The 24,702-nt window shown below is 33.5% G+C and overlaps 2 protein-coding genes across 2 annotated transcripts in view; one reads left to right on the forward strand and one right to left on the reverse strand.

Moving 5' to 3' along the window:
- The window catches only part of LOC129959340 (uncharacterized), a 32,660-nt gene extending 24,509 nt beyond the window's left edge, over positions 1–8,151 (reverse strand). The window contains exons 1-4 of the mRNA XM_056072158.1: positions 8,145–8,151; positions 5,776–7,010; positions 4,675–4,902; positions 991–1,051 (exon numbers count right to left, since the gene is read on the reverse strand). Of these exons, the coding sequence (XP_055928133.1) occupies positions 5,956–7,010; positions 8,145–8,151 (1,062 nt within the window). The 3' untranslated portion in view covers positions 991–1,051; positions 4,675–4,902; positions 5,776–5,955. The remainder of the gene's footprint in view (positions 1–990; positions 1,052–4,674; positions 4,903–5,775; positions 7,011–8,144) is intronic.
- Positions 8,152–8,525: 374 nt separating this feature from the next.
- LOC129959341 (uncharacterized) lies at positions 8,526–15,145 on the forward strand. The gene is made up of 4 exons (XM_056072160.1): positions 8,526–8,627; positions 9,543–12,414; positions 12,895–13,143; positions 15,108–15,145. The coding sequence occupies exons 1-4, from the start codon at positions 8,526–8,528 to the stop codon at positions 15,143–15,145; spliced, it is 3,261 nt and encodes a 1,086-aa protein (XP_055928135.1).
- Positions 15,146–24,702: the final 9,557 nt, after the last annotated feature.

A 24,702-nucleotide genomic window follows, 5' to 3' on the forward strand; every position in this document is an offset into this window, starting at 1 on the left:
TGAGTACTGACAACAAAACCTGCATAAACTAAAGATATATGTTTTTTTAAGTAAAATTACAAACACTGTAATCATAATAAATAGACAGTACAATTATAAGAACTGAGGTGCATAATCTAAACTCTGGTATATAAAACAGGAATTAGAACTCTCTTATATAATGGAAAAGGCAAAATAATAGCTCTAGGCAAATAATTAAGAATCCTGCTTGAAATGTAAAATTATTTAAAAGTCATCACAATAAAATAAATACATACAAATCAATTCAATGGAACATAAAATATACAGATAAATATATCTTAAAATATATTATATGCACTAAAATATGAAAAATCAATATGGTGAAAAACAGATGAATACATACAAAAAATTGAACTTTAATTTTCAAATAATGCAAACACATAACATTCAACTCAATTTAGAATCATTCTTTATAATAAATTACTCAGAAAAATAAATAAAGAATAAGTTATTCACATTTTTTTTAAAGAAAAAATATGTTTAAAATTTCTTTTATGAAAAAAAAATTATAATTCATGTATGTAGTAATAGGCATTAAAAAAAATGATTTACACAATTATTTTATTTAGCTTAACTTAAAAAGCTTACTCAAGCAGTTCGGAATTTTTAATATTTGGAAGTAAGAATTTTAATAAACTATTCACTAAAATGTTCAGTATCATCAAACAAGGATGCAATTTTCAAAAATACAAAAGAGATGCTTAAATTTCACATTTTTTATGCCCAGGTTAGAAAGAATAAATTGGTTAATATAACAATTCATTTTCTTATCGTTTAAATAGCTCAACTAAGAGCAATGCGATAAATCCTCCCCCTATCCGAGCATGATATATAAGTGGGAAAACATTTTTTTAAAACAAATAATTTTAAACAAAAAATAATTTTATGATGTAATTAAGCAATGGATATACTTTCTGGTGTAGAAAAAAAAATATATAATATGCCTAAAAAAATTTCTAAAATGCTTACCATTTTTGCATATTTTAGCCTCAAATCATGTAGAGAATGCACAATTTCAATATCATTAGGCCTGCAAGGATAGAAATATGAAGCATTTTATTCTGAAAGTAAATATAAATAAATTAAAGTGCACACACTTTTTTTTTTCTAGACAAAAAATATAATTAAGAAAACATTGAATTCTTTCATAAGTTAATTAAACAACTAAACAGTTTCAATCTATTCAATATCATTATCGTTTAAACAGTGGAAACATCTAAGCTCAGATTTAATTTTTAAAAATAAATTAATCATATTTACAATGCTAAATAACTGTTTTTGTATATGATGCATGTTTATGTGTATCAACTATAATATAGTGAAGCATTTTTGAAATATATAAAGTCTTCACAACCATTTAGTCATAAAAATATAGACACAATTAGGTTCATGGCACAATAAACACGCGAGTTAATTCATCAAATCTTAAAAACAACAAACAAACAAAAAATATTCAAACAGATTATCACTATTATTATATTTTAAATTGTAATATTATTAACATTTTAAAAATGGAAACTTTTCATTTTATTTTTAAAAAAATAATCAGTTGCAATATCTATAACATTATATTTAAAAAAATTTAAAAATTTAAACAAAAAGTTTAATTATTGCTAAATGTGAGATATCTGGAAATATACTGCATAAATCTTACTGTAAAAGTATATGAATATCATCAGAAGTAGTAATACAAAACTGGGTCAAACAAGGAATAAAAATTTCTCACAAATATAAAATGTATTGCCAAAAAAAAAAAAAAAAGACAATTAAGTGGCATGCATCAAAAATTTGAGGTCAATAGTTTCAATTACAGAGAAAGATTTTGAATGTCTTACTTCTGACAATTTCAGCATGAGAAAAACAGAAAAATTCAAACAAATTACTGCTCGCAGATAAGCCAATCACAGTTTTTAATGAATTGTTGAGTAGCAAAAAACATCACAATTTATAATAAGGATTATAAAAAAATTTTACAAGCAAAATAAGAATTAAAAAAAACATATATGGGCTAGAATACCAACTTGGGTATTTAATTTCCTATTAATTTCATACTTCTAATTCTACACACAATGACAAGACTTCACAACTATATAGTCATTAAAATTTGGGGGTTTCATGGCATAATTAACATGACAGTTAATTCAGCAAATCTTAAAAATAACCAACAAAAAAAAATATTCAAAAAGATTTTCACTATACATATGTTTTAAATTGTAGTATTATTAATGTCTCAAAAATGGAAAGTTTTCATTTTAGTTTTAAAAAAATAATCAGTTGCAATATTTATAACATATTTAAAAAAATTCATATAATTTAATTATCACAATTAGAATATCAGGTGCAAACTTAAAATATTAACATATCAAACATAACATAACAAACTTAAAATATTAACATAAATAACAACATATCCTAATTTTAAATGGTAAATTTAAGGATTACTAATTTTCCCAACTCAAAATAATAATAATTCATAACAATTATTTTAATATTTAAAGGCAATTAAAATAACAGAAAAAAAAAACTCTTAAACATCGCAATTTGAATCAGTGATAACATAAAAACTACAGGCTAAATAACTGATTTTACAAGCAGCAGAAAGAAGACATTTTAAAACATAAATAATTTAGAAACAATAGGCAGTGGAATTATTTGGCTGCCATAGATTCCAGAATAAACCAAAAATTAGGATGTCTCAAAAGTTTATCACAGGTAGATATTTTAGTCTTACTATGGAAAACGACAGTATGCATTCAGTTAAATCTAAAAAAAAAATGAAATTTTGTTACACTAAATGCTCAAAGAAATCTAATGTTGATAATACTGTTCAAAAACAAATTTTGTTGTCAAGGAAGAATTAATTTTTAGGGTGTCTTGAGGCTTTTGATTGTAAAACCAGTGTTAATTTTGTCAAATAAGCGCTCAATTTTAAAACACTGAATTCTCTAAATATGCAATGGCATCGGCAGCCATTAATGCATGCTGTTAATTTTTATAGATTTTCCAGTAATATTCAACTTATCCATATATCTAACAATGGGCAGAAAATATTCAAGTGAAATATTAGTAAACTCTTTGACAAAAATAGAAAAATAAATAAAAGAAGCTTTGCAGTGTGGAATTGAATTTCTGTTAATCATTTCAATCGATGGGCTTTGTGTGTATGTGTGTGTGAACGGCTTTAATCATCACAAAAATGCAAGCAGGAATGTCTATCAACTAATTTCAGATAAGCTGCAATATGCTTAATAAATTCTACAATGTTCAAAATAGAGAAAAATTCAGAAAGTTTACTTTTGATTACAGAACACAATCCATCAAATTTCAGGTGGGAAATTAGTGGCAAGTATCATAAATTTAACAGTTTTCATTACAACAACAAAGGATTTAGAATAATGTCTCCATTTCAATGCAAATAAACCCTCAGAAACAAAAATGAATGTGAGCTTTTTAGGAAATACAAATATAATAAAAATAAAGACAAAAAAAATCTTAACAAGGCTTATGAATGTCAGCCTTCAAGAATTGCCTTGCAAAAATAAATAAATAAACTTTAAACAGTAAACCTCCAGATTCCAAACTAAATTAATTTTCATTTCTAAAAATAGCAGATTCATATGCAATTAGTAAAAATAGCAGATTCATATAATCAATTTTAAATTTTATTAAATTTTTCAGTAAGTGAAAAGAAAAATAGTACTTCTTAATAAAACAATTTAAATCAAAGATCATATGAGAAACAAATGAAATCATAACAAATATGAATAAATTTACATATATAATGAGCAAATTTGATTTGCTTTTGTTTGCTACTAAAGATTAAAGAAGTTGAGCATAAACCAGAAAATACCCATGCTTAAAACAATTTTTGAAAAAAGGTTATCAATGGTAAAATTTTTAGTCTCGCATAATATAGATAATTTACCATTCTATTCAGTTATCTGGTTGGCCTATAAAAGAAAAATTCAGAATATTAAGGATCTATATCAGAGAGATGAGGGCGAGTTTTTAAGTTTGATAAAAACAAAATACTAAGTCTTAGATTTTGAATAAAATCAACCAGCTGTGAAGTTGTATTTCACCATTTGGTACTTTTTAAAAAAGTAGTAAGTAGTGGAAAATGATCTACTTTCAGCATTCTTAGCAAGAACTCTTTTGTGTTGCACAGGTCTTTTTTAACAAAAAACATTTTAAACTTATTAGTTATAATGCTTGGTCATAAAATGAATTACTTATATACCCTTGATCACATTTGTTATTGCCATTTTCATCTTTACTTTCCGATTCAATCATATTTGCACAAAAATATGGTTCTTCAAAGATTTTCGCAGTTTCTACACTTTGATTGCAAGAACTTTCTTCGCCAGTTGAAGCTTAAATTGTAACTTCTGAATTCGAAGCAATTTCATTGCCAGAATTACTCTGCAGACATGAAAACAGGCCTACACATGACTTTTTTAAATTTAGCTATTCTTCTTTTTTGAAACCAACACCCAGAGGGATACTTCCTTGGCATGGATATAATTAGATCTAAAAATATTAAATATTTTATAATATTTATTATCCAAGTAATATATGCAATTTAACTTAGTAGCTGTGGTAAATGACAGAACTTTATAATATTTTACACACTGACACTAGACTATAATGTACCTGTAAACTTTGTACAATTCAAAAACTATCGATTGTTCCAGTTAAATTTCTTTCTCTATTGTTTCCATCCCGCTGTTACCATTCAGAACATTATTTTAGTTCTTGATCATGTTGGAACCCTTCAATTGACTGGCCCCAGTGCATAGCATCTGCCACACACCCCAGATTGCCGGCCCTGTGCTTAGCAGCCATTCATACCTTGGTTTCCTTTATGATTTCCAAGCAAACCTAATAAAACAAATATATCATTTTCTTAACCTCACAAAAATCAACTTATATATAAATATTTAAAACAAATTTTCATGAAAATACTTTCATTCGTGGTTACTTTGTTTCCTTGACTTTTCAGACTTGCTACAACTTTGTGTCTAGAGTGTCCATCCAAACTTATTATGTGTTCATTTTTTTACTAGACAATAATATAAAATTATTGAAATATAATATTTCTTCTCATATAAAAGAATACATTTTTGTATAAATACTGATAAAAAATGGAAATAACTATTTTCATTGTATTCTTTTAATACATTGCATTACGTAAGTTTATTCTGCCTCTTAAAGTCAAATAAATTTTTTGAAGTGATGAAATATATGTTTTGTTTCTAATAAAGCTGCAATACTAAATTTTTTTAATAATTAGATACAATACACCAATGGAGAAACTGAATTGTCATTGAGATTTTTTTTTCCCCTGAAAAATTCAGATTTGTTTGTAAATTAAGTTTTAAAAGTATTCATGTTCTAATGCTGTATTAAATAATGATAATAGAAAAGTTGATTGCGATAGATATATAATAGAATGTTATTGTTATTATTAAAGTTTAGTAAATAAAAAAATATAAAATATTTATTAACTATCACTAAGAGTTCTTTTTATGGATTAGATGAAGCAAAGAAATATATTTTCATAAATACTACAGATGACTAGCAACTCTGTCCATTATTTAGTTAAATGTTACATCCTATATTTTGGTTCATGTATTATAATTAAACTAAATAATCTAGTGAACTTCTAGAACTTCAGCTTTCAAGAATTGAGAACTTAGTGATAGCTCAATGATAGTTAGCATTAATTTGGAAAGAAAAATCGAGGTTTCTTACCTTACTGTGGATGGTTAGCGAGTAGTAAACAAAGCGAGTAATAGCACACTGTTCCATTCGTTCTTTCCTGCGAGTGTTATGATCCATTGATCTGTAAGTGTGTTTGTTTGTTTGAATGAGGGGGATTTAGGGATTTTTAGCTACAAAGGCTGTCATCCCAGCGTTCAACAATATTTTCAATCAATAAATGTCAAAAAATTTCAAGTGTTGAAGGAAAATATGGAGAGAGAGTTTATCTGCAAATGCTTTGCTCGTGAGTTGTTTGAAATTACAGTTTGAAAGAGAGTTGAGGCCCAACTTCGACCACAAGCGACGTCTTACGCTTGAGTATTTTCGGCAGTGCAGTAAGATATGATCCAAATTATTCAAAGAGTGGCATGTTTCGCAATTTGGTTGATTCGACAGGTTAAAACGATGTAGAAGGCCAGGTGTAATGAGTGTTTTGGTAGATATTCTAGCGCAAATGATATCTTCTCTTCTATTTCTTGTCCATTTAGCAATATTTTTTATGTCTGGAATTTCACCAAGAATTTCATAATGTTTGCTCTGTCTATAGCTGTCTGTTGTTTTTCTTTTTGATATTTGTTTGATGCTTGAGATGATGTCTTCCGATGCGATCCATTCAATGCATGGGCTGATTTCTGTAACTGATTTTGCGATCAAGTCCGCTTTTTCATTCCATAAAATTGTCGAATGCCCTGGGATCCATAGAAAAGTAATATGTTGGTTAATCTGAGATTTTTCCACAATTTTATGAATAATGGATGGGGATTTATATGAAAATTTTTGAAGTGCTGTAAGAACTGAAAGACTATCTGTAAGAAGAAGTAAATGTTTCTCAGGAACGGAAAGATAGTCCAGAGCCTGGCAAATTGCAAGAGCTTCAGCTGTAAAATTTGAATTGATGTTGTGGGTTCGAAAAGCAAATTGAGACAGATCCGAAATGCCGGCGATTGAAGTTAAGTTTTGCGATTTCGATGCATCAGTTGCGATAATGAAACATTGTTTGAAGTCCTTTTGAAGCGTTTCTTGAAAACTGCCATTAATAGCTGAGTGTGGGAGAGATTTGTTTTGAAAAGGGTATTTTGAAATAATAATACTGCAATTTTCTCTTGGAAGTTGCAAAAAATGTTGATCAGAAATAATGCGATTCCAATTAATGTTTAGATCAGAAAAAATTTTATCCAGAAAAATTTTGTCCTGTTCAATAAGAGCAAGATTTAAATGTTCTAAATCTAATTTGTAGATGGCGGAGAAGGAACTGATAGAAATCTGCTTAATGAGAAATTGTAAGGATAAACGTTTGATTTTTTTCACTGAGAATTTCCTGATTGGAGATGTAAAGGAGAGCTTTATTTGGTGTCCACTGTGGAACACCAAGTGCAATGCGAAGTGCTTTGGTCTGAATAATATTACATGCTTTCATGTGAGTTTCTGGAAATTTGTTGATAATGGGACTGGCGTAAAAGAATAAGCTGCAAATGCTATTGTCTGTGATTGTGATTAAATCTTTTGTTCTTGGGCTATAATGTTTATATGCAAAACCCTTTAATGCGTTGATTTTTTTTAAAGCTTTATTTTTAATTTTATTTAAGATCGATCCGTTTTGATTTCTTTTTGAAAAAGGAATTCCGAGGAATGTAATTGAGTTTTTCCATTGGATGTTCGTTCCTGCTAGTGAGATATTTGGGTGGGTAAAATTAAATTTCTTTGAAAGATCGGCTATGTAACTTTTCTCTGGATTAACTGAAAGCTTCCAATACGTACACCATTGATGTACGTTTTCCATTGTTTTTTGTAATTTCTTAGCAATAAGTTCAATAGACTGGGGCGAGCAAAATATAAATATGTCGTCCGCAAAGATCAAACAATCAACTTCATTTTCAAGAGTTTCAAAAAAATCCGATATAAAATTTGCCCATAAGATTGGCGAGAGGACACTACCTTGTGCTAATCCTTTGTTTGTAATTCTTATGTTTGGAGAGTGTTTGTCTCCATCGCACTTGAAACGAACGGTGACTAAGGAATTGATGCAACCAAGCGCATATCTTCCCGCAGATGCCCAATTCCAAGCATTTATATATCAATCCGTCAATATAAACCGAATCATAAGCTTTTGCGATGTCGAGACTAATACCAATTGTTAGAGTTTTGACTCCCTCCGGTGGAGAAAAGGGGAAATTCTGTTCCCCTAACCAGATGTATTCGAGACGCCGACGCGGCGACATGTACATACTCTCCCTCCCGTCTTTTGTGTTGTGATGTGTTTGTGTGGTAGCTTAGAAATGTCCGTGTCCATATATGTGTGAAAATAAACCTATGAAAGTTCAACTCCTGCTTCGTCATTTATGGAATTGTCATGCACTGACTGAACATCGTGGTGTACCCTGGACGTGATACGTTGAAATTTGGAAATTGAAATTTTTTTGGAAAGCGTGACGATTTGGAGGAAGCACAGTGAGGAGCTGAAACCAGAGGTGGGCACATTTATTATTTGTTCTAAGCTTTTTTGAATTATTAAGTTTAAAATGGATATTAATAAATTAAAGGAAAAAAGGAAAGGATTACGTACTATCTTCACGAAACATTTAACTAAAATAAAAAATTCCTTAAGCAAAGAAATTTGTAATGAATATACGAAAGAAACAAAACTTAACGAGCTTGTGAGCTTAAAAGCTCAGCTCACGGAAAAATTGAAGGATTTAATTAGCTTGGATGAGAGTATTCAATTAATTATAGATTTAAGCGAAATGGAAGGAGAAATTGAGTTAGGCGAAGATTACAAAGACAAAGCAATCGAACTAACATCTAAACTAGAAAGACAAATTGAAAATTTGAGGGATATTCCACAAGTAAGGACAAACAGTCCAGTTACAAATAATGCGGAAAATGTTATCCCCTTAAGAAATCAAAGTGTTAATTTACCGAAATTAAATATACAAACTTTTGAGGGCGATTGCAGTCAATTTATAGATTTTTGGAATTCCTTTGAAGTCGCAATTCATAAAAATGATTCATTAACAAAAATTGAGAAATTTACTTATCTAAAAACGTATCTTCGTGGAATTGCCTTAAATGCTGTATCGGGATTTTCATTAACCGAGCAAAATTATGAAGCGTCGATACAGTTATCAAAAGAAAGATTTGGCCGAACACATATAATCATATCTTCTCACATGCATAAACTTTTATTGATTGATCCAGTAAAAACTTGCTCAAATGTAACAGGCTTAAGAAAAATGTATGATGCAATAGAAATCCAAATTAGATCGTTGCAATCATTAAATGTAGCTACAGGTACCTATAGTAACCTATTGTGCCCTGTAATATTACAAAAGCTACCCGAAGAATTAAATTTAAACTATAATCGTCACCGTAGGGCAGGTGAATTATTTGATATCACTAATTTAGTAGAATTCTTAAGAATAGAAGTAGAGTGCAGGGAAGCTTCTTTATTATTAGCAAACCCTAAAATTTCTAATGTAAAGGAGTATTCATTTAAAAGTAAACCTGATCAAGGTTACAAAAATAGATATTCTTCGCATACGAATGCCTTAACGACACGCGCTAATTCATTTCACCATAAATCTGAATCGAATCGTAAATTTAATCCAAAAAGAAACTATTATCCTTCTTCCGATGACAGAATGAGTAATCAAAAATGTATCTTTTGCACTGAAAAACACATGAGCCATGATTGCTCAGTAAATATTAATGAAAAGAAAAAATCGTTAATGGCTAAGGGAAAATGCTTTGTATGTTTTCAGAATCACATAAGAAAATCCTGCAATAGTAACTATCAATGTAAGCTCTGTGGTTCTTTTTCGCATAATTCCTTAATTTGCGAAGGACAGCAACCCGATACCGTAACTAAGAATATTTCCCCTCCAGTCGAAGAAGGGACTTCTATCCCCAAAGAAAATAATACCGCTTCTACCATGGTATCTTTCAGCACCGAACAAAATAAAAGAAAAAATAGGGTCCTTGGATCGGTTTTATTACAAACATTTTCAGCTGTGGTAACCGGACGAAGGGGGAGTAGGACGCACCTGCGTTGCATGTTGGATTGCGGGGCCAATAAATCCTTCATCTTGAGAGGGGTGGTAGAGGAATTGGGATTGAAAACAGTGGGCAGGGAAGTTCTAGCTATTCACACTTTCGGAAGTAAAACCGCTGAGCGTCGTGCTTACAATATAGTGGAGATTACGTTAAGGAATGTACAACACCCGACTCGGTGTGTTAAAATACAAGCGGTTGTTAATGACCCGATTACGTCGGCGAAAATTCATACTCCATCGCAGTTTGTTAGAAACATAGCGTTAGAAAAGGGAATTGAGTTAGCAGATGTTAGTACTTCTGAGGGGATTGATGTTTTGATTGGTTCGGATTATATTTCAGAGATTTTAGGCGAAAGGAATATAAGGATTAGTAAAAGATTGATTGCAGCTGATAGTATTTTCGGATATTTGCTACTGGGAAAGGAGATGGGAATTGATTGTAAGGAGATATCTGCTAACCATTTGATCGCCGAGGGTGAGGAATCGAGCTTTGATAGGGTAAAAGATTTGTGGTTATTAGAAACGATTGGGATAAATATGGATAAAGAAGTGTCTCTTTCAGATAAAGAAACATTTAAATCGTTTCAACAAAATACGACGTATAAAGACAAAAGATACGAAACTCGTTTGTTATGGAAGGAGGATAATAAGGCATTACGCAGTAATTATGAAATTGCGAAACGTCGTTTATTCGGTTTAAGCAAAACATTGAATAAAAACAAAGAATTATTTGTTAAATACGATGGCATCATTAAAGAACACTTAAGAGAAGGTATTATAGAACGAGTAGATTTGAATTTAGACCAAAATATAAACACAGGTTATTTTCTTCCACATCATGCTGTAGTGCGAGAACGGAAGGATAGTACAAAGGTTAGGATTGTCTTTGACGCATCATCAAAGGGAAAAGGCGCGTTATCATTAAACGATTGTTTAGAGAGCGGACCGAACTTAAATCCTGATTTACTTGAAATCTTGTTACGGTTTAGGTTAAACAAAATTGCATTTAGTGCAGATATTCAGCTCGCTTTTTTAGAAGTAAGGATAGCCGAGGAAGATAGGCAGTTTTTAAAATTCTTATGGATAAAAGAGGATTGTCCTAATCCCGGTTTCAGCCCTCACAATATTGAAACATTCCAATATAAAAGAGTCACCTTTGGAGTGAAATGCAGCCCATTCTTACTTGCCGCAGTTATTAAACTGCATTTAGAAAAATTCGAAAGTGAATATGAAGAAGCATGTAAAATGTTGAGCTATTTGTACGTAGATGACCTAGCAGCTGGCACGTCAAGCGCTTCCGAAGCTATAAAATTGAGCAAAGAAATGATTTACATTCTAAGTCAGGCAAGCATGAATCTTCGAAGATGGGCTACGAACTCCTCAATTCTAAATGAAGCTTGGAAACAAGCTAATGTTGACCGTCGTGAAACATCCGAAGAATTAGGTGTGCCATTAAAAATTCTTGGACTCATTTGGGACAATATCAACGATAAATTTACCATAGACATTCATCAAATTTCTAAGATGAAGGACAGTAATCTTTCGAAGCGTTTGATTCTGAGCATCTGTGGGATGCTGTTTGATCCATTGGGGATGATAACCCCTTTTACTGTCAGAATGAAATTGTTACTGCAGAACACCTGGGAACGGGAGCTGAAATGGGATGAACCACTACCACCGGACATTCAAGAGACATTTCTGTCATGGCTGGATGAGGTAAAAACTATCCCTCAGATTTCTTTGCCTCGTCCTTACTTCCTTGATGCAGAGACTCCAATGGCTGAAATTCACATTTTCTCCGATGCAAGCCCAAAGGCTTATGGTTGTGTGGCCTACTTCAGGAAAGTGATCAACGGGAAGGTGAACTCCAGTTTCATAGTGGCGAAATGCCGCCTAGCTCCATTGAAAAAATTGAGTCTGCCCAGACTCGAACTCATGGGAGCCCTTGTTTCTGCCAGATTAGCAGAATACTTAAAACGAGCATTTCCCTGGATTACATCTGACCACATCTTCTTCTGGTCGGATTCGCAAATCAGCCTTCATAGGATAAAAGGAGACCCTCTACGATGGAAGGAGTTTGTGAGAAATCGCGTACGTGAGATCCAGGAGAAAACCAATCGAGACCAGTGGAATTACTGCAGAGGAAAGACGAACCCAGCAGACAAGTTAACCCGAGGACTGTCTATCCGAGTGTTAGCGCAAGATGATGTTTGGTGGCATGGTCCAGACTGGTTGTTTAACCCAGATCTATGCCTTGACGACACAGTGAGCAGCGAATTCAACGAAATTGAAGTAGCCAACGAATTAAAGAAAGGCTATGTTCCAGCGAGCAACCTAGTAATGACTGTAACCGGAACTAATTGTGATGATTTTCTCGATAAACTTCTCAAAATCACAAATGACTATGTAAAACTGATTTGTATTATTTCATATATTTTAAGATTTTCAGCTAATTGCAGGTACTCTCAGTCAAGGACTGCAGGGCCCATTACGGCTGATGAAAGAATTCAAGCAGAAAACCAATTAATCCGAATGGTTCAACTTGGTAAGTTTAAGGAGGAAATTAGAGATTTGAAAAGAGGTAAGAATGTTTCAAGGAAAAGTAAACTGTCAACTTTAAATGTATTTTTGGACGAAAATGATATTCTCAGAGTGGGAGGCAGGTTAAAAAATTCCAAATTAAATGTTTATTCAAAATATCCTATTGTGTTACCATCGAATCATATTTTAACTTACAATATTTTAGTGCATTATCATAAGAAATAGTTACATTTGGGAGCACAAGCTTTGTTGTATCAAGTACGTCAGAAATTTTGGCCAATCAATGGTAACCATAATTGTAAAAGGGTGATATTTAATTGCATTACTTGTGTGAAAAACAAACCTGTTTTAACATCCCAATTAATGGGTGATTTACCAGCTGATCGCGTAACCCCTAATCATGTATTCAACATTACTGGTATTGACTTTGCTGGCCCATTCTTCTTAAAATTCAAAAATCAGAGAAAAGGTATATTGAACAAAGTTTATGTTGTAATTTATGTGTGCTTATGTACTAAAGCTTTGCATCTTGATTTCGTTACTGATCAAACATCTGACTGTTTTATTGCAAGTTTAAAGCGTTTCTTTGGAAGGAGAGGTAAATGTGCAAAAATTCTTACCGACAATTCCAAAACATTTGTCGGTGCAAACAAAGAACTTAAAAGGCTGTATAATCTTGTCAACTCTCCTGATCAATGTTTAAGTGAATTTTTAATTTCAGAATCTATTGAATGGCAGTTCATTCCACCTAAATCCCCGAATTTCGGAGGTATTTGGGGACCCGGAGTAAAATCCTTTAAATTTCATTTAAAACGCGTACTAGGAAATCAAAAATTAACTCTGGAAGAATTCCTAACAATTTTGGCTGAAATTGAAGGTGTCCTAAATTCTAGACCCCTTACTCCACTATCTCCAGAATTCGACAATTTTGAAACTTTGTCACCTAGTCATTTTTTGATTGGCAGACCAATTAATGGAATTGCCGAACCATTGTTAATTAACTTAAATGAAAATCGATTATCAAAATGGCAAAAAATTACAAAATTTTCTCAAAGCATATGGAAAATATGGAAACGTGATTATCTTTGCAGTTTACAACAACGTTACAAATGGAAATTCAATAAGAATGATGTAAAACTCGGAACACTTGTTCTGATAAAAAATGAAAATTTACCTGGAACAAAATGGTTGTTAGGAAGAATTACTGAAGTTTTCCCAGGTAATGACAACCAAATTAGAGTAGTCAATATTAAATTACCAAATGGCAATATAATAAAACGAAATGTTCGTGATGTAGCTATTTTACCCTCTGGAAATGAAGTGTATTAATGTTATTGTTATTTGTTTTAGTTTATAATGTATATATAATGGAATTTAAGTATCAGAATTGTATTTGTATTTATACTGATTGTATAATTTGTATTTTTGTCAATTTATTGTTTTTTTGTAACTATTGTATGCAGTTTTATGAAGGTCTTCATCCGGGGGTGGATGTTAGAGTTTTGACTCCCTCCGGTGGAGAAAAGGGGAAATTCTGTTCCCCTAACCAGATGTATTCGAGACGCCGACGCGGCGACATGTACATACTCTCCCTCCCGTCTTTTATGTTGTGATGTGTTTGTGTGGTAGCTTAGAAATGTCCGTGTCCATATATGTGTGAAAATAAACCTATGAAAGTTCAACTCCTGCTTCGTCATTTATGGAATTGTCATGCACTGACTGAACACCAATGAAATGGTTTTTTTTCCCCTCTTTGCTTTTGAAATGCTGTAATATAATGAGTAAGTGGCTGCCCTATTGTCCTTGTATGGTAAAAAACCAAATTGTTTTGGATGAAGTTTTTTGTTCTTTGTAAGAAAATCAGTAATTCTTTTACATAAGATACGTTCAAAGATTTTGGAAAAAACAGATGTTAGAGCTATTGGCCTATATGATGTTATCTTAAGCTTGTCTTTATTTGGTTTTGGAATGGGAATAATAAGTGCATGTTTCCATGTTTTGGGAACATATGCTGTGTTAAAAATATGTTGAAATAATTGAAGGATGTAATAATTTGCATTTTTGTTAAGTTTTTTGAAAAAGGAGGCGGGAATATTGTCTGGACCTGGGGTTGTTGTTTTTGATTTTTTAATTGCGAATTGTAATTCTTCCATTTGAAGTGCTCCGTTTAATTCGCTTTCCTGATTGTCCATAAACTGGATTGGTAATGGTTCGTGAGTACTGGAATTGTTGGCATAAAATTCTGCGAACAGATTACTTTGCACGAATGGGTTTGTGATAAAAGAATTGTTAACAGAAATGGTGTTGAAGGAGTTATTATCTTCATATTGCTGATTCAGTTTTCTAAAGGTAGAATAAAATAAACGAGGATTTCTTGCACTATTACATAAGTTATCCCAAAATTTTTGTTTTGCTTGTTTACTATAAAATTTGAATCTGCTTGCGAATTTTTTGTGAAGTATCCAAAATTTAGTTGATATGCATTTTAATGCTTTATTCCGATATATGATTTTAAGGTTGCAAAGTTTGTGACAGGTTTTATCCCACCAGGGTGGGTATTGTTTGTTATTCAAAGGTATTTTTCTAGTATTATTGGATATGATTTCTGAAATGTTTGATGAAACTGAGTCTAGGTTAAGATTTGTATCTTCAAAAATTTTTTCCGATTGAAAAAGAATAGATTGCCATTTAATTTCTGTGAGGAACCTTTGTTTGTTGTGTAAAACTTTGCAGGTGGAAATTATGGGGAAATGGTCGCTGTCAAAAGATGATTCAGCAACAAAACAATCTGAGCTACAGAACGGCAACGGCAACGTCGTGATGTTTCGGAGTTCCGCGATGTGACAAAGTGGTCACGAGCACCTCCACATCATAATTTGGAATAGATACTTTAATTTGTTAGTTTAGGGAAAGTTAAATTTAATTGAACTAGTTTAGACGAGCGCAGTAAAGCTCTAACGTCATGAAATTTGGTAATTAATTTAATTTATACATATTTTCCAATATTTGATCTCATTTAATTAATTAAAATAATAAAAAGATTATTTATGGGGTAAATAGATAATTTTAATGGATTTACGTTGCACGTGCCTTTTTTCTATGGGGGACTGATCATAACTGGGCTGAATAAAAATTACAGAAAATTTTCACGCGTGTAGCACATCGTAGCTATCTAGGGCCTAAACAGTAATAATTTTGAGAATTTTAAGCCACCAAATTGGCAACAGAGTTACGATGTCCTCAGCTTTTTTACGGCTGGGAAATTAATGTAAATATTATCAATTGCAGCTCTAGGTCTTTTCCTAGAGCTGGGTAAAGCAGGATCGTATGCAGGTAGATTTAGTAACTCGTTGCGAATCTGGGGTAATTTTTCAAAGAACTTAATTGACGTTCTTTTAATAAATTCCGAAACAGGTTCAATTTTGAGGTCGTTATGTATTATTTTTCCTCTGACGTACCAGGGTGCGTTAACTATTTTCCTCAGTTGTCTGTTTTGAAAAACTTGCAACCTCTTGATGTTAGTGGCTGATGTCGCCCCCCATATTTGGGAGCCGTACATCAGTATTGGTCTTAAAATGGCTTTGTAGAGCAGAAGCTTGAGCCTAATCGATAGCTGGCTCCATGGAGCAATTAAGCTGTTGAGTTTACAACTCATTTTGGTAGCTTTGGAGAGGGCTGCTTTAATATGACTATTAAAGCTTAATTTTGCGTCTAAAACTAACCCTAAGTATTTGTATTCATTTACAAAGGGGACGGGTTGGCCGAATATTTGGATTGGGGCTAGGTCAGGCATATTCACTTTTTTAGTAAATAGGAGGCACGCGCATTTACTTGGGTTGACTTTTATTTTCCAGCCGATGAGCCAGCACTGCAAAATGGTCATGTACTGTTGAATGTTTGCTATGACTATGTTTGGATCTCTATGCTGTGTAAGAATGGCGGTATCGTCTGCAAAAATTGCTAAGTGACAATTGCTAGCTCTAGGTAGATCGTTAACATAAATGTTAAAAAGAGTTGGAGAGAGTAAACTTCCTTGCGCACAACCGCTTCGGATTGGTCTGGGGGAAGAAATTACATCATTAACTCGTACCCGAAAATTACGAGAAAGTAGGTACGAGCGTAAAATTTTGACAAATTGCGCCGAAAATCCAAGTCGCATGCACTTGAATAAAAGCCCTTCGTGCCAAATTTTATCAAAGGCTTTGGCTACGTCCAGAAAAAGTGCACCTGTGGTTTGGGACTTCACAAAGCCGCTGTGAATCAATTCTGTAACACGAATTAGCTGGTGATTCGTCGACAGATTTTTACGAAATCCGAATTGCTCGGAAATTAAAATATTATTGTCGCTGAGAAATTGATTCAGGCGTTTGAGAAGCACAGATTCGTACACTTTGCTCAAGCTACTAAGTAGCGAGATGGGACGGAAATTTTGAGGTAAAGTCAAATCAGAGTTTGGTTTTGGAATAGGGACAACCACAGCTGTTTTCCAGCAATCGGGGAAATAACAAAGTTCCATTAATTTATTTATTAAAAAAGTTAAATATAAAATAAATCTAAAAGGGAGGTTTTTAATCATGCGATTTGTAATTAAATCCAATCCTGGCGATTTATTCGGCTTGAGGTTATTCATGAATTCCATGATTTCCGTGGGCCGAACGGGGTGAAGGTCGTTTACGTGTTGTTGCGATAAGAAGCTCTCCAGCTGATCTGTGACGAATTGAGTCAGTGGGGGGTTCGCCAGCCACGCGTCCGCGCGGGGGGCGAACTGGTCCTGTAGGCTATCTGCCAAAGTTTCCGCCTTCTCAATGGGAGCAAGTGCGAGTTCCCCCGTCCCCCCTCTTAGGGGGGGATCGGGGAGAATGGTTTTCTAAGGAAGGAGGAGCGGCGCCAGAGGTCGCGTGTGTCAAGGTCTTCTAATTGACTCGCTCGCAGGTGCTCGAAGTGACCTACTTTTAACCCTTTGATCTCATCCTGGATTCTGCAAAGTTCCGTTCTCACTTGAGGATCGCGAGAACGTTGCCAAATTCTTCGCAGGTAATTTCGCAGTTTAATTTTGGTTTGGATTTCGAAAGGAAGCTTTTCTGGAGGTTTGTTAAATTTTGGTTTTGAGGCTTCTGCGAGCGCCTCCGTGAGAATTTTTCCTAGACTTCCAACTGCAAATTCAGCGTCATCATTGCTATCAATTTTGAAGGGAGGAAGGGGTTTTGAATTTAAAATATGCCGAAAGTTCTCCCAGTTGGTGGAGAATTGTGCTGGTGAATTTAGAGAAAAGGTTCCAGTATTAAAAGTCAAAACTACTGGAAGATGATCTGATTCTAGACAATTTAGCACTCTAATTTGAGAGTGGAAAGGAATTCGCTTTAATATTGCGAAATCTATGACGGAATCATTAGAGCTAACTTGATTAATGTGGGTTGGAGAGTGGGGCGCCAAAACATTGATTCCGTCCTGCGTTGCAAGATAATTATACAACTGCATACCATATCTAGTTGATTTATAGTTGTTCCAAGCGATATGACCTGCGTTCATATCGCCCGCAATGATGACGTTAGGGCCTAAATTTAAAAGTTTTTTCAAATCCTCCAGAGGGAATCTGTACGAACTCCCAGATCGTACATATGCTGACACAATTTTGAGAGGGGGGAGATTTCCTAACTTAACCTCAATAATTGTCGCGTCCATCCTCTCTAAAACGGGAGTGGGGATGACGTGATGTTCAATTATTGATTTCACATAAATACAGGTGCCTCCGTATATGCGCTGACGATTAATACTATCTCCGGATCTATTTGTTTTATAAATCCGGTAATTAGCGATTAGGGGTGTGCACTCCGGTGGGAGTTGGGTCTCTTGTACCAAAAACACATCAAGATTTTGCTCTAGAACAAAGTCTCTAACTTCAGCGATCTTGTTATGCAAGCTATTTGCGTTCCAAGTGCAGACCTTAAGATTATGCAAGTTTACTGAGTTGTAACGATTGAATTTTATTTTTGGGGACCGCAACTAAGTTTGACGTACTCTTGGAAGAGAAAATACGCCATATCAGCACCGTGGGATGCAGCACGAATTGCTGGTAATGCCTTTCTAAAGGCTTCGAGTAGAAGAGGTGGTTCACACCATTCTTCTCTCATTACTGTAGCTAGGCCAGAAAAGATGTCGGTAAAAATTTTGGATTTATTTGCATCCGCTGGGACCGACTGTTTTTGAATAGGCTCTACGACAACTGGGGAAGCGGGTTCTCGCTCCACTGATACATCTAAAGAGGGAAAATCTTCTTGGTTTGTTAAGATATTTGAGAACGACACTTTTTCTTCGACTTTTCTGTGATTTTTTAGAGGTCGATGCGTCCTGGGGGGATCCCAGATGGATCGATTGGTAGGGTGGTTTTTAAGGAAATTACTGGTGGCGGGATTTCGTCCACCTGATTTAGGGAATCGTGGACACTGGCGCCAGTTCGCCGCATGGTCACCTGCACAGTTAGCACATTTTAGTTTATCCTCAAAGGCTAAAGGACAATCTTTTGAGCTACAGAAGAGTGATTTGGAACAAAGGGTAAGATCCAGAAGTGATTGGTTACCTGCAGGAGTAATGTGCGTCGGGTTCGAAGTATTTAAAATGACAAAATTTGAATCCGTTAACCAATCGACAAAATTGTTGCTGAGTCTGGAAGAAGTGGTTGAGCCCCCAAAAGGGTGTTGTAAATTAAAGTCACCAAAGATGAACGTTGGTTCAGAAAGTGAGTTAAAAAGGTTTCCGAAAATTTCAATGTCAAAACCTGTAGGAGCGTAAATGTTCACTATACAAAAGTTTAGAGAAGCTGTAATGATTTTAACGGTGAGTATTTCCACGTCCGAATTTTGAGGTACATCGTAAGGGATTATGTATGCCGACAAATGATCGGGGATTCCAATTAAAAGGCCCCCTCCCAGTCTGCCTTCCCTGTGAGATCTAAAAAACCTTTTTTTATAGAAACTAAAATCTTCTTCAGCATAAAGAAAAGTTTCTTGAAAAATCCAGAAATCTGAAATTGAGAAGGGTGGAATACCAAGCCAGATTTTTTTATTCCTAATACTGCGGCAATTCCACTGAACAAAATGCATCCTAATAAATTAAACCAACAGAAAAGGAAAAAGCAATCTGCAAACTCTGCAAGGGGTCAACCAAACACCGGGGTGACGTACACACACACACACACACACACACAAAAAAAAAAAAAAAAAAAAAAATCCAAGCATTTGGGAAAGATAAAATTGAAGCAGCGCTTTGCAAAGAAGAGAAACAAATAACAAGCAGTAAAGTGGGAGAGGAAACATAAAACAGCAAAAAGGAAACAAAGCGCAAAAAAAGATTATTAATCCGAAGTCCCAGCAGGGCCACCAGCGTCCCATTGCATGGGTTGACTAGTAGAACTAGCGAAGTTTTTCGAAGCATTAAGTAAAGCTTTTTTCTTCCTGGATGGAGATTTAATTTTTTCACCTTTGTCAATCACATGAATTAACTGTTGCACCATAGACTCGACCGTCTTTTGAAATATTTCCAATAGAGCATTGAAATGTTGCTCCATCTTTTTGTTGATGTTTTGGATGATGGATTCCATTTTGTCGTTGAAATGTTGTTCCATCTTTTTGTTGATGTTTTGGATGATGGATTCCATTTTGTCGTTTAAAGATTTTTCAAAGTCAATGGGTTCCGTGTTCGATCTAGTAACAGTCGCATAAGTTGTATTAGAAGATGCATTAAATATGCGTCGTGCTTCCCCCGAAGTGAGGTGGTTACGACATTTTAGATCCAAAATTTGTTGTTCTTTGACGTACAAGGGACATGCTTTAGATGTTGCTGCATGAGAACCTTGACAATTAATGCATTTAACTGGGTTTTGACAATTTCCAACGTGTTCTGTTCCACATAATCGGCAAACTTGGTCTTTCGAACATATCCTAGATGGGTGTAGGAAACTGTAACATTTTGAACACTGTCTAGGCCGATCGATAAAAGGTCGAATTTTCTGGATTGTAAGCCAAAGTTTAACAGAATCTGGAAGAGAAGTACCCAGAATTGTTACGAGAATTGGAGAAGTTTGTTGTGTCGAATTTTGTTTGACAAAACGTCTCATCTCTCTGATTTCAATATCATTAAACTGTCGCAGTTCATCTGCAACTTCTTTGAGTGGAACACATGTGGGCATATCAATAAGCAGAAATCTAGAAGTAACTCCTTCCCAAATAACGTTTGAAGTAACCTTAGTATCGTTAATCTGCTCTAAGCTAAGAAGTTGTTTTGCGCATCCCGGATCCTTTGTAGTAAAAATTAGTTTCCCTTGCCGGGTAAATCTCATATTCATGCTATTTGAGTGTCTGTCGATATTTTGCTTTATGAAAGTTTCATCAGAATGGGGTTTGTGAGCGGTATTTGAGAAGAAGCATTCGCATTAGAAAAAATAACGTTTATTTCCTCGTAATGTTTCTGACCTAAATTTAGCACAAGGTCCTTGGCAGGTTTTTCATTCAAAAAATAAATGTCAGTAATTTGAGGCATCGTGTTGAAGGCGGGAGTTTCAGAATTCAATTGAAAGGACTCATCACTAAAGTCTTGCACTGATACAAATGTGCGACTCAGCTTGCAATGAAGAAAAAATTCACAAAATATAAAGGAACAATCTTACCTCGGACAAAATGAATTAAACAGAGTAGAAATATGAGGAGAAACAAATAAAAACTTGTCTAAACTTGAGAGTAAGATTCAAAAACAAAATCCACCGTAAAGTATTTTTAAACGCAAATTCGCTTTTTTATAAACAAAAGACCGTTATATCTTTCAAATCAAAAAACGAATCGAATCCCGGTAAGTGTGAAGCGGTTCTTGTGTATTTGTTTACTAGAAGACCGCGAATGGATAAAATGATTCTTGATCCGAGCCAATGAAATTCACGCGAAATCGCGCGTCATCATGAAGGCAGAAAGAGATAAAAATTCGAGAAAAACAACAGATTTGGTGGTGAAATGAGTATACGGTATTATTGAACTAAATTTAACATCAAATAATAATGGTATTTTATATGAAATTCTGAAAAATTCTAGCCCAACAAAAGAATATGGTTTAGATTTGTCAACCAAATCATTGGCATAACTTGAGGAACAAATGAGGAAAAACACTTCAGTGAGCTTTTTTAACTATGCCTCTAAACTAACTTAACTCTTTGCTCCCTCATTTTTCTGAAGCATTTTAATCCTGCTGTATTTTTTCTATGTAAGTTGATGAATTTTCATTTGGAAACGACTTTGTTGCTCAACATCCCAAATTTATTGTTTCAAATTTAATTTAGAACAATGATAAAAAATATTTAATTAATATATCTCTGGGTGAAAAAATCGCGTGTCAGTTTTGTGCTAAGACATTTCAAACAATTAGTAATTGTCGAAGGCATGAGAAAAATTTTCATGGAAAAATATACATGAAATACAAATGTATTGTTTGTGAATCATGCTAAAAAAATAGGAACTAGTTGAGCATAATGTTGTAAACCATGCCGAAGCATCTATTCCAATGCCAATTGTTTCTCCACCAGCAAACTATACAGGAGCATCTACACCAGTGCCAATTGTTTCTCCATCAGCAAACCAAGTAGAAGTACCTAAACGAATGCTAGTGCAATTACCACCCATATATCTCTGTCAAATCTGCAAAAAGAAGTTTTTGACAAAGAGTAATCACTAAAAACATGAAAAAAAATTTCACAAATTTTTGTATCATAAATATAAATGTTCAAGTTGTGAATTCGCAGAACCTAATCCTTTGCCAGTCCAGTCGGCATCAACATTTTCATGCCCACATTGTGAAGAAATATTTAATGAATTTGTTGCTCTTATAAAGCATAAGAAGATCCATGTTACATTCAGAATTCCAATCCTCTGTTCCATCTGCAGAAAATCCTTTTCCTCCATTCAATGTTGCAGGAGGCATGAGAAAATTTTTCATGCAAATTTCAAAGAAAATTTCCCTGTGGTGAATGCAAAAATGTGTTTTTTTATTAAAAGTCAACTATATATGCATATTTATAAAATAACCCTAATTTATTTAAAACAAATGAAAGCTTAACTTTCAACTCTTAGAGTGATTTCAAAAACTGGAAGACAGAGACTGAACTAACGACTTCAACATCTTATATAAGAACCCGAAAGCAGTATTCTTCTCACACTACAATGTATACATGTCACTATAGTGGAGATTTCAGCTCTAAGAGCAAAGATCTTCGCCATATAAAGTTGGCTGGATCATGTAAAATAAATTCATATTGCCCAGCTTTCATATCTGTAAAAAGTTGTAAAGAGTCAGGCCAGTTGCATGTGAAATATTTTCCTACGTATGTAGGACACATATTTGAAATAAAACATTTTCGGTTGTGTGAAAGAGAAAAGGAGAAGATAGCTGGTCAATTGATTACAGGAGTCTGAATTTGAAATATTTTAAATAATATTGCAGGCATATCTTCTCCAACTAAGCATTTGGCAGTAACAACTGCTCAGGATATTAGAAACATTGTAAAAAAGTATCAAATAAATGGAGACACCATTAGAAATGAAAATGATGTTCTCTCTGATGAAGCATGGATATATGAAATGTTAGTATTGGATCAGAATCCAATATTAATGTATAAATTACCAGGTGAAGGCATTTCTGAATTTCCTGATTTAGAAAAAGAGGATTTTATTTTGTGCTTTATGAATGAAGCCCTGGAGGAATTGTTTAAAATATATGGAAATGAAGTGTTGTGCATTGACTCTACTCATGGTACAAATAAATACAACATTCAACTGACCAGTCTGCTAATTAAAGATGATAATTGGGAAGGCTTTCTTGTTGCTTTTTTGTAGAACAGGCAACATGAAACAATTTTTAAATATTTTTTTCAAAAAGTAAAAGCTCGGGTTTTAGACATAAAAGTTAATGCTTTTATGTCTGATGATTATAAAGCCTTCTATAATACTTGGTGTTCTATTTTTAGTAAACCAAACTTCTATGCTTTATGTGACTGGCATGTAAAAAGAGCACTAAAGAAAAGTTTAACATCTGGAGCAACTAAAATAGTAAATGAAAAAAATCCCTGAAATTTCAAATAGATTATATGAGCTGATTAACGAAACTGAAGAAGCCACATTCAAAACTTTATTAAATATATTTATATTTAAAATTCTTTCAGATGGCGACACATATAATTTTGGTTATTTTATCAAAAATTACTGTAACCAAACAGAGTAGTGGGCAGCTTGTTATCGCATTGATGCCAAAATCAATACCCATATGACTATGGAAAGATGGCTCAAAGATTTGAAATGCAATAGTGATCTGCAAGGAAAATGTGGGGGACGATTGGACACGGTTTACTTAAAAATTTAAGGCTAAAAGTATTAAATAGATTGACTTCTATTCAAAGAGGAAACTAACTAAAAAAATGTGTGCAAGTAGAAAAACACATAAAATTGCTGATAAGCTGAAAGAACATTTCCAGACATTTGTTCAGTCAGAAAATACTTGGATAATCACATCATTGTTTGAAGTGGGAGAAATCTGCAAAATTACAGTAAAAAAATCTTGATGCAGAACATAATTGCAATTTGGCTTGCAATAAATACCTGCATAAAATTACATGCACATGCCCAAATTATACTATCAAATATAACATGTGTAAACATATTCGTGCATTTTGCTTAAAAGAAAGGCCTTTTTCTAATCTACAACAAAATGGGATTTCTAATTTTCCCAGTACTGAAAAGGGAATTAAAGAAAAGCAAGCAATCATTAAAGAGAAGCCTCAACATGAAACACTAGAAAATTTAAAATCCAGTGCAACATCTTTAATAATGAGCTTTACATCTGAAATTCTGGAATATTCTGAAGAACAATGTAAAGAATTCATTAAAGGTTTGTCAATATCAAAACATAAATGTAAAGCCATAAAAGCTGCAGAAAATTCTCAAACATGCCTTTCCTAGGTGGCTTCTACTTCTAGTAGTTTGAAATAATTGCACCCCAAAGAACATTCCCTTTGAAAAAGAAAAACCTGTAAAGAAATTGGAAGCAAACTACAAGCAAGGTGATACCTTAATTAATATCATTTTGTCAAAATATGAGACATATGAGGTAGCAAGAGCTAATACAGCCTCAGATCACGCATATTTTTAAAATTTATAATGATTTGTCTTCCAAGTCAAAAAAAAAAAAAAAAAAGATGATTTTTAAATATTACATTAAGGGTTATTACATATTTTTTATTCAAATCTTCACAATTTATTGTGTATACTTGTAGTTTCTAAAACTGCACTGTGAACAC

Source organism: Argiope bruennichi, chromosome X1, assembly GCF_947563725.1.
Source record: "Argiope bruennichi chromosome X1, qqArgBrue1.1, whole genome shotgun sequence".
Taxonomy (NCBI): domain Eukaryota; kingdom Metazoa; phylum Arthropoda; class Arachnida; order Araneae; family Araneidae; genus Argiope; species Argiope bruennichi.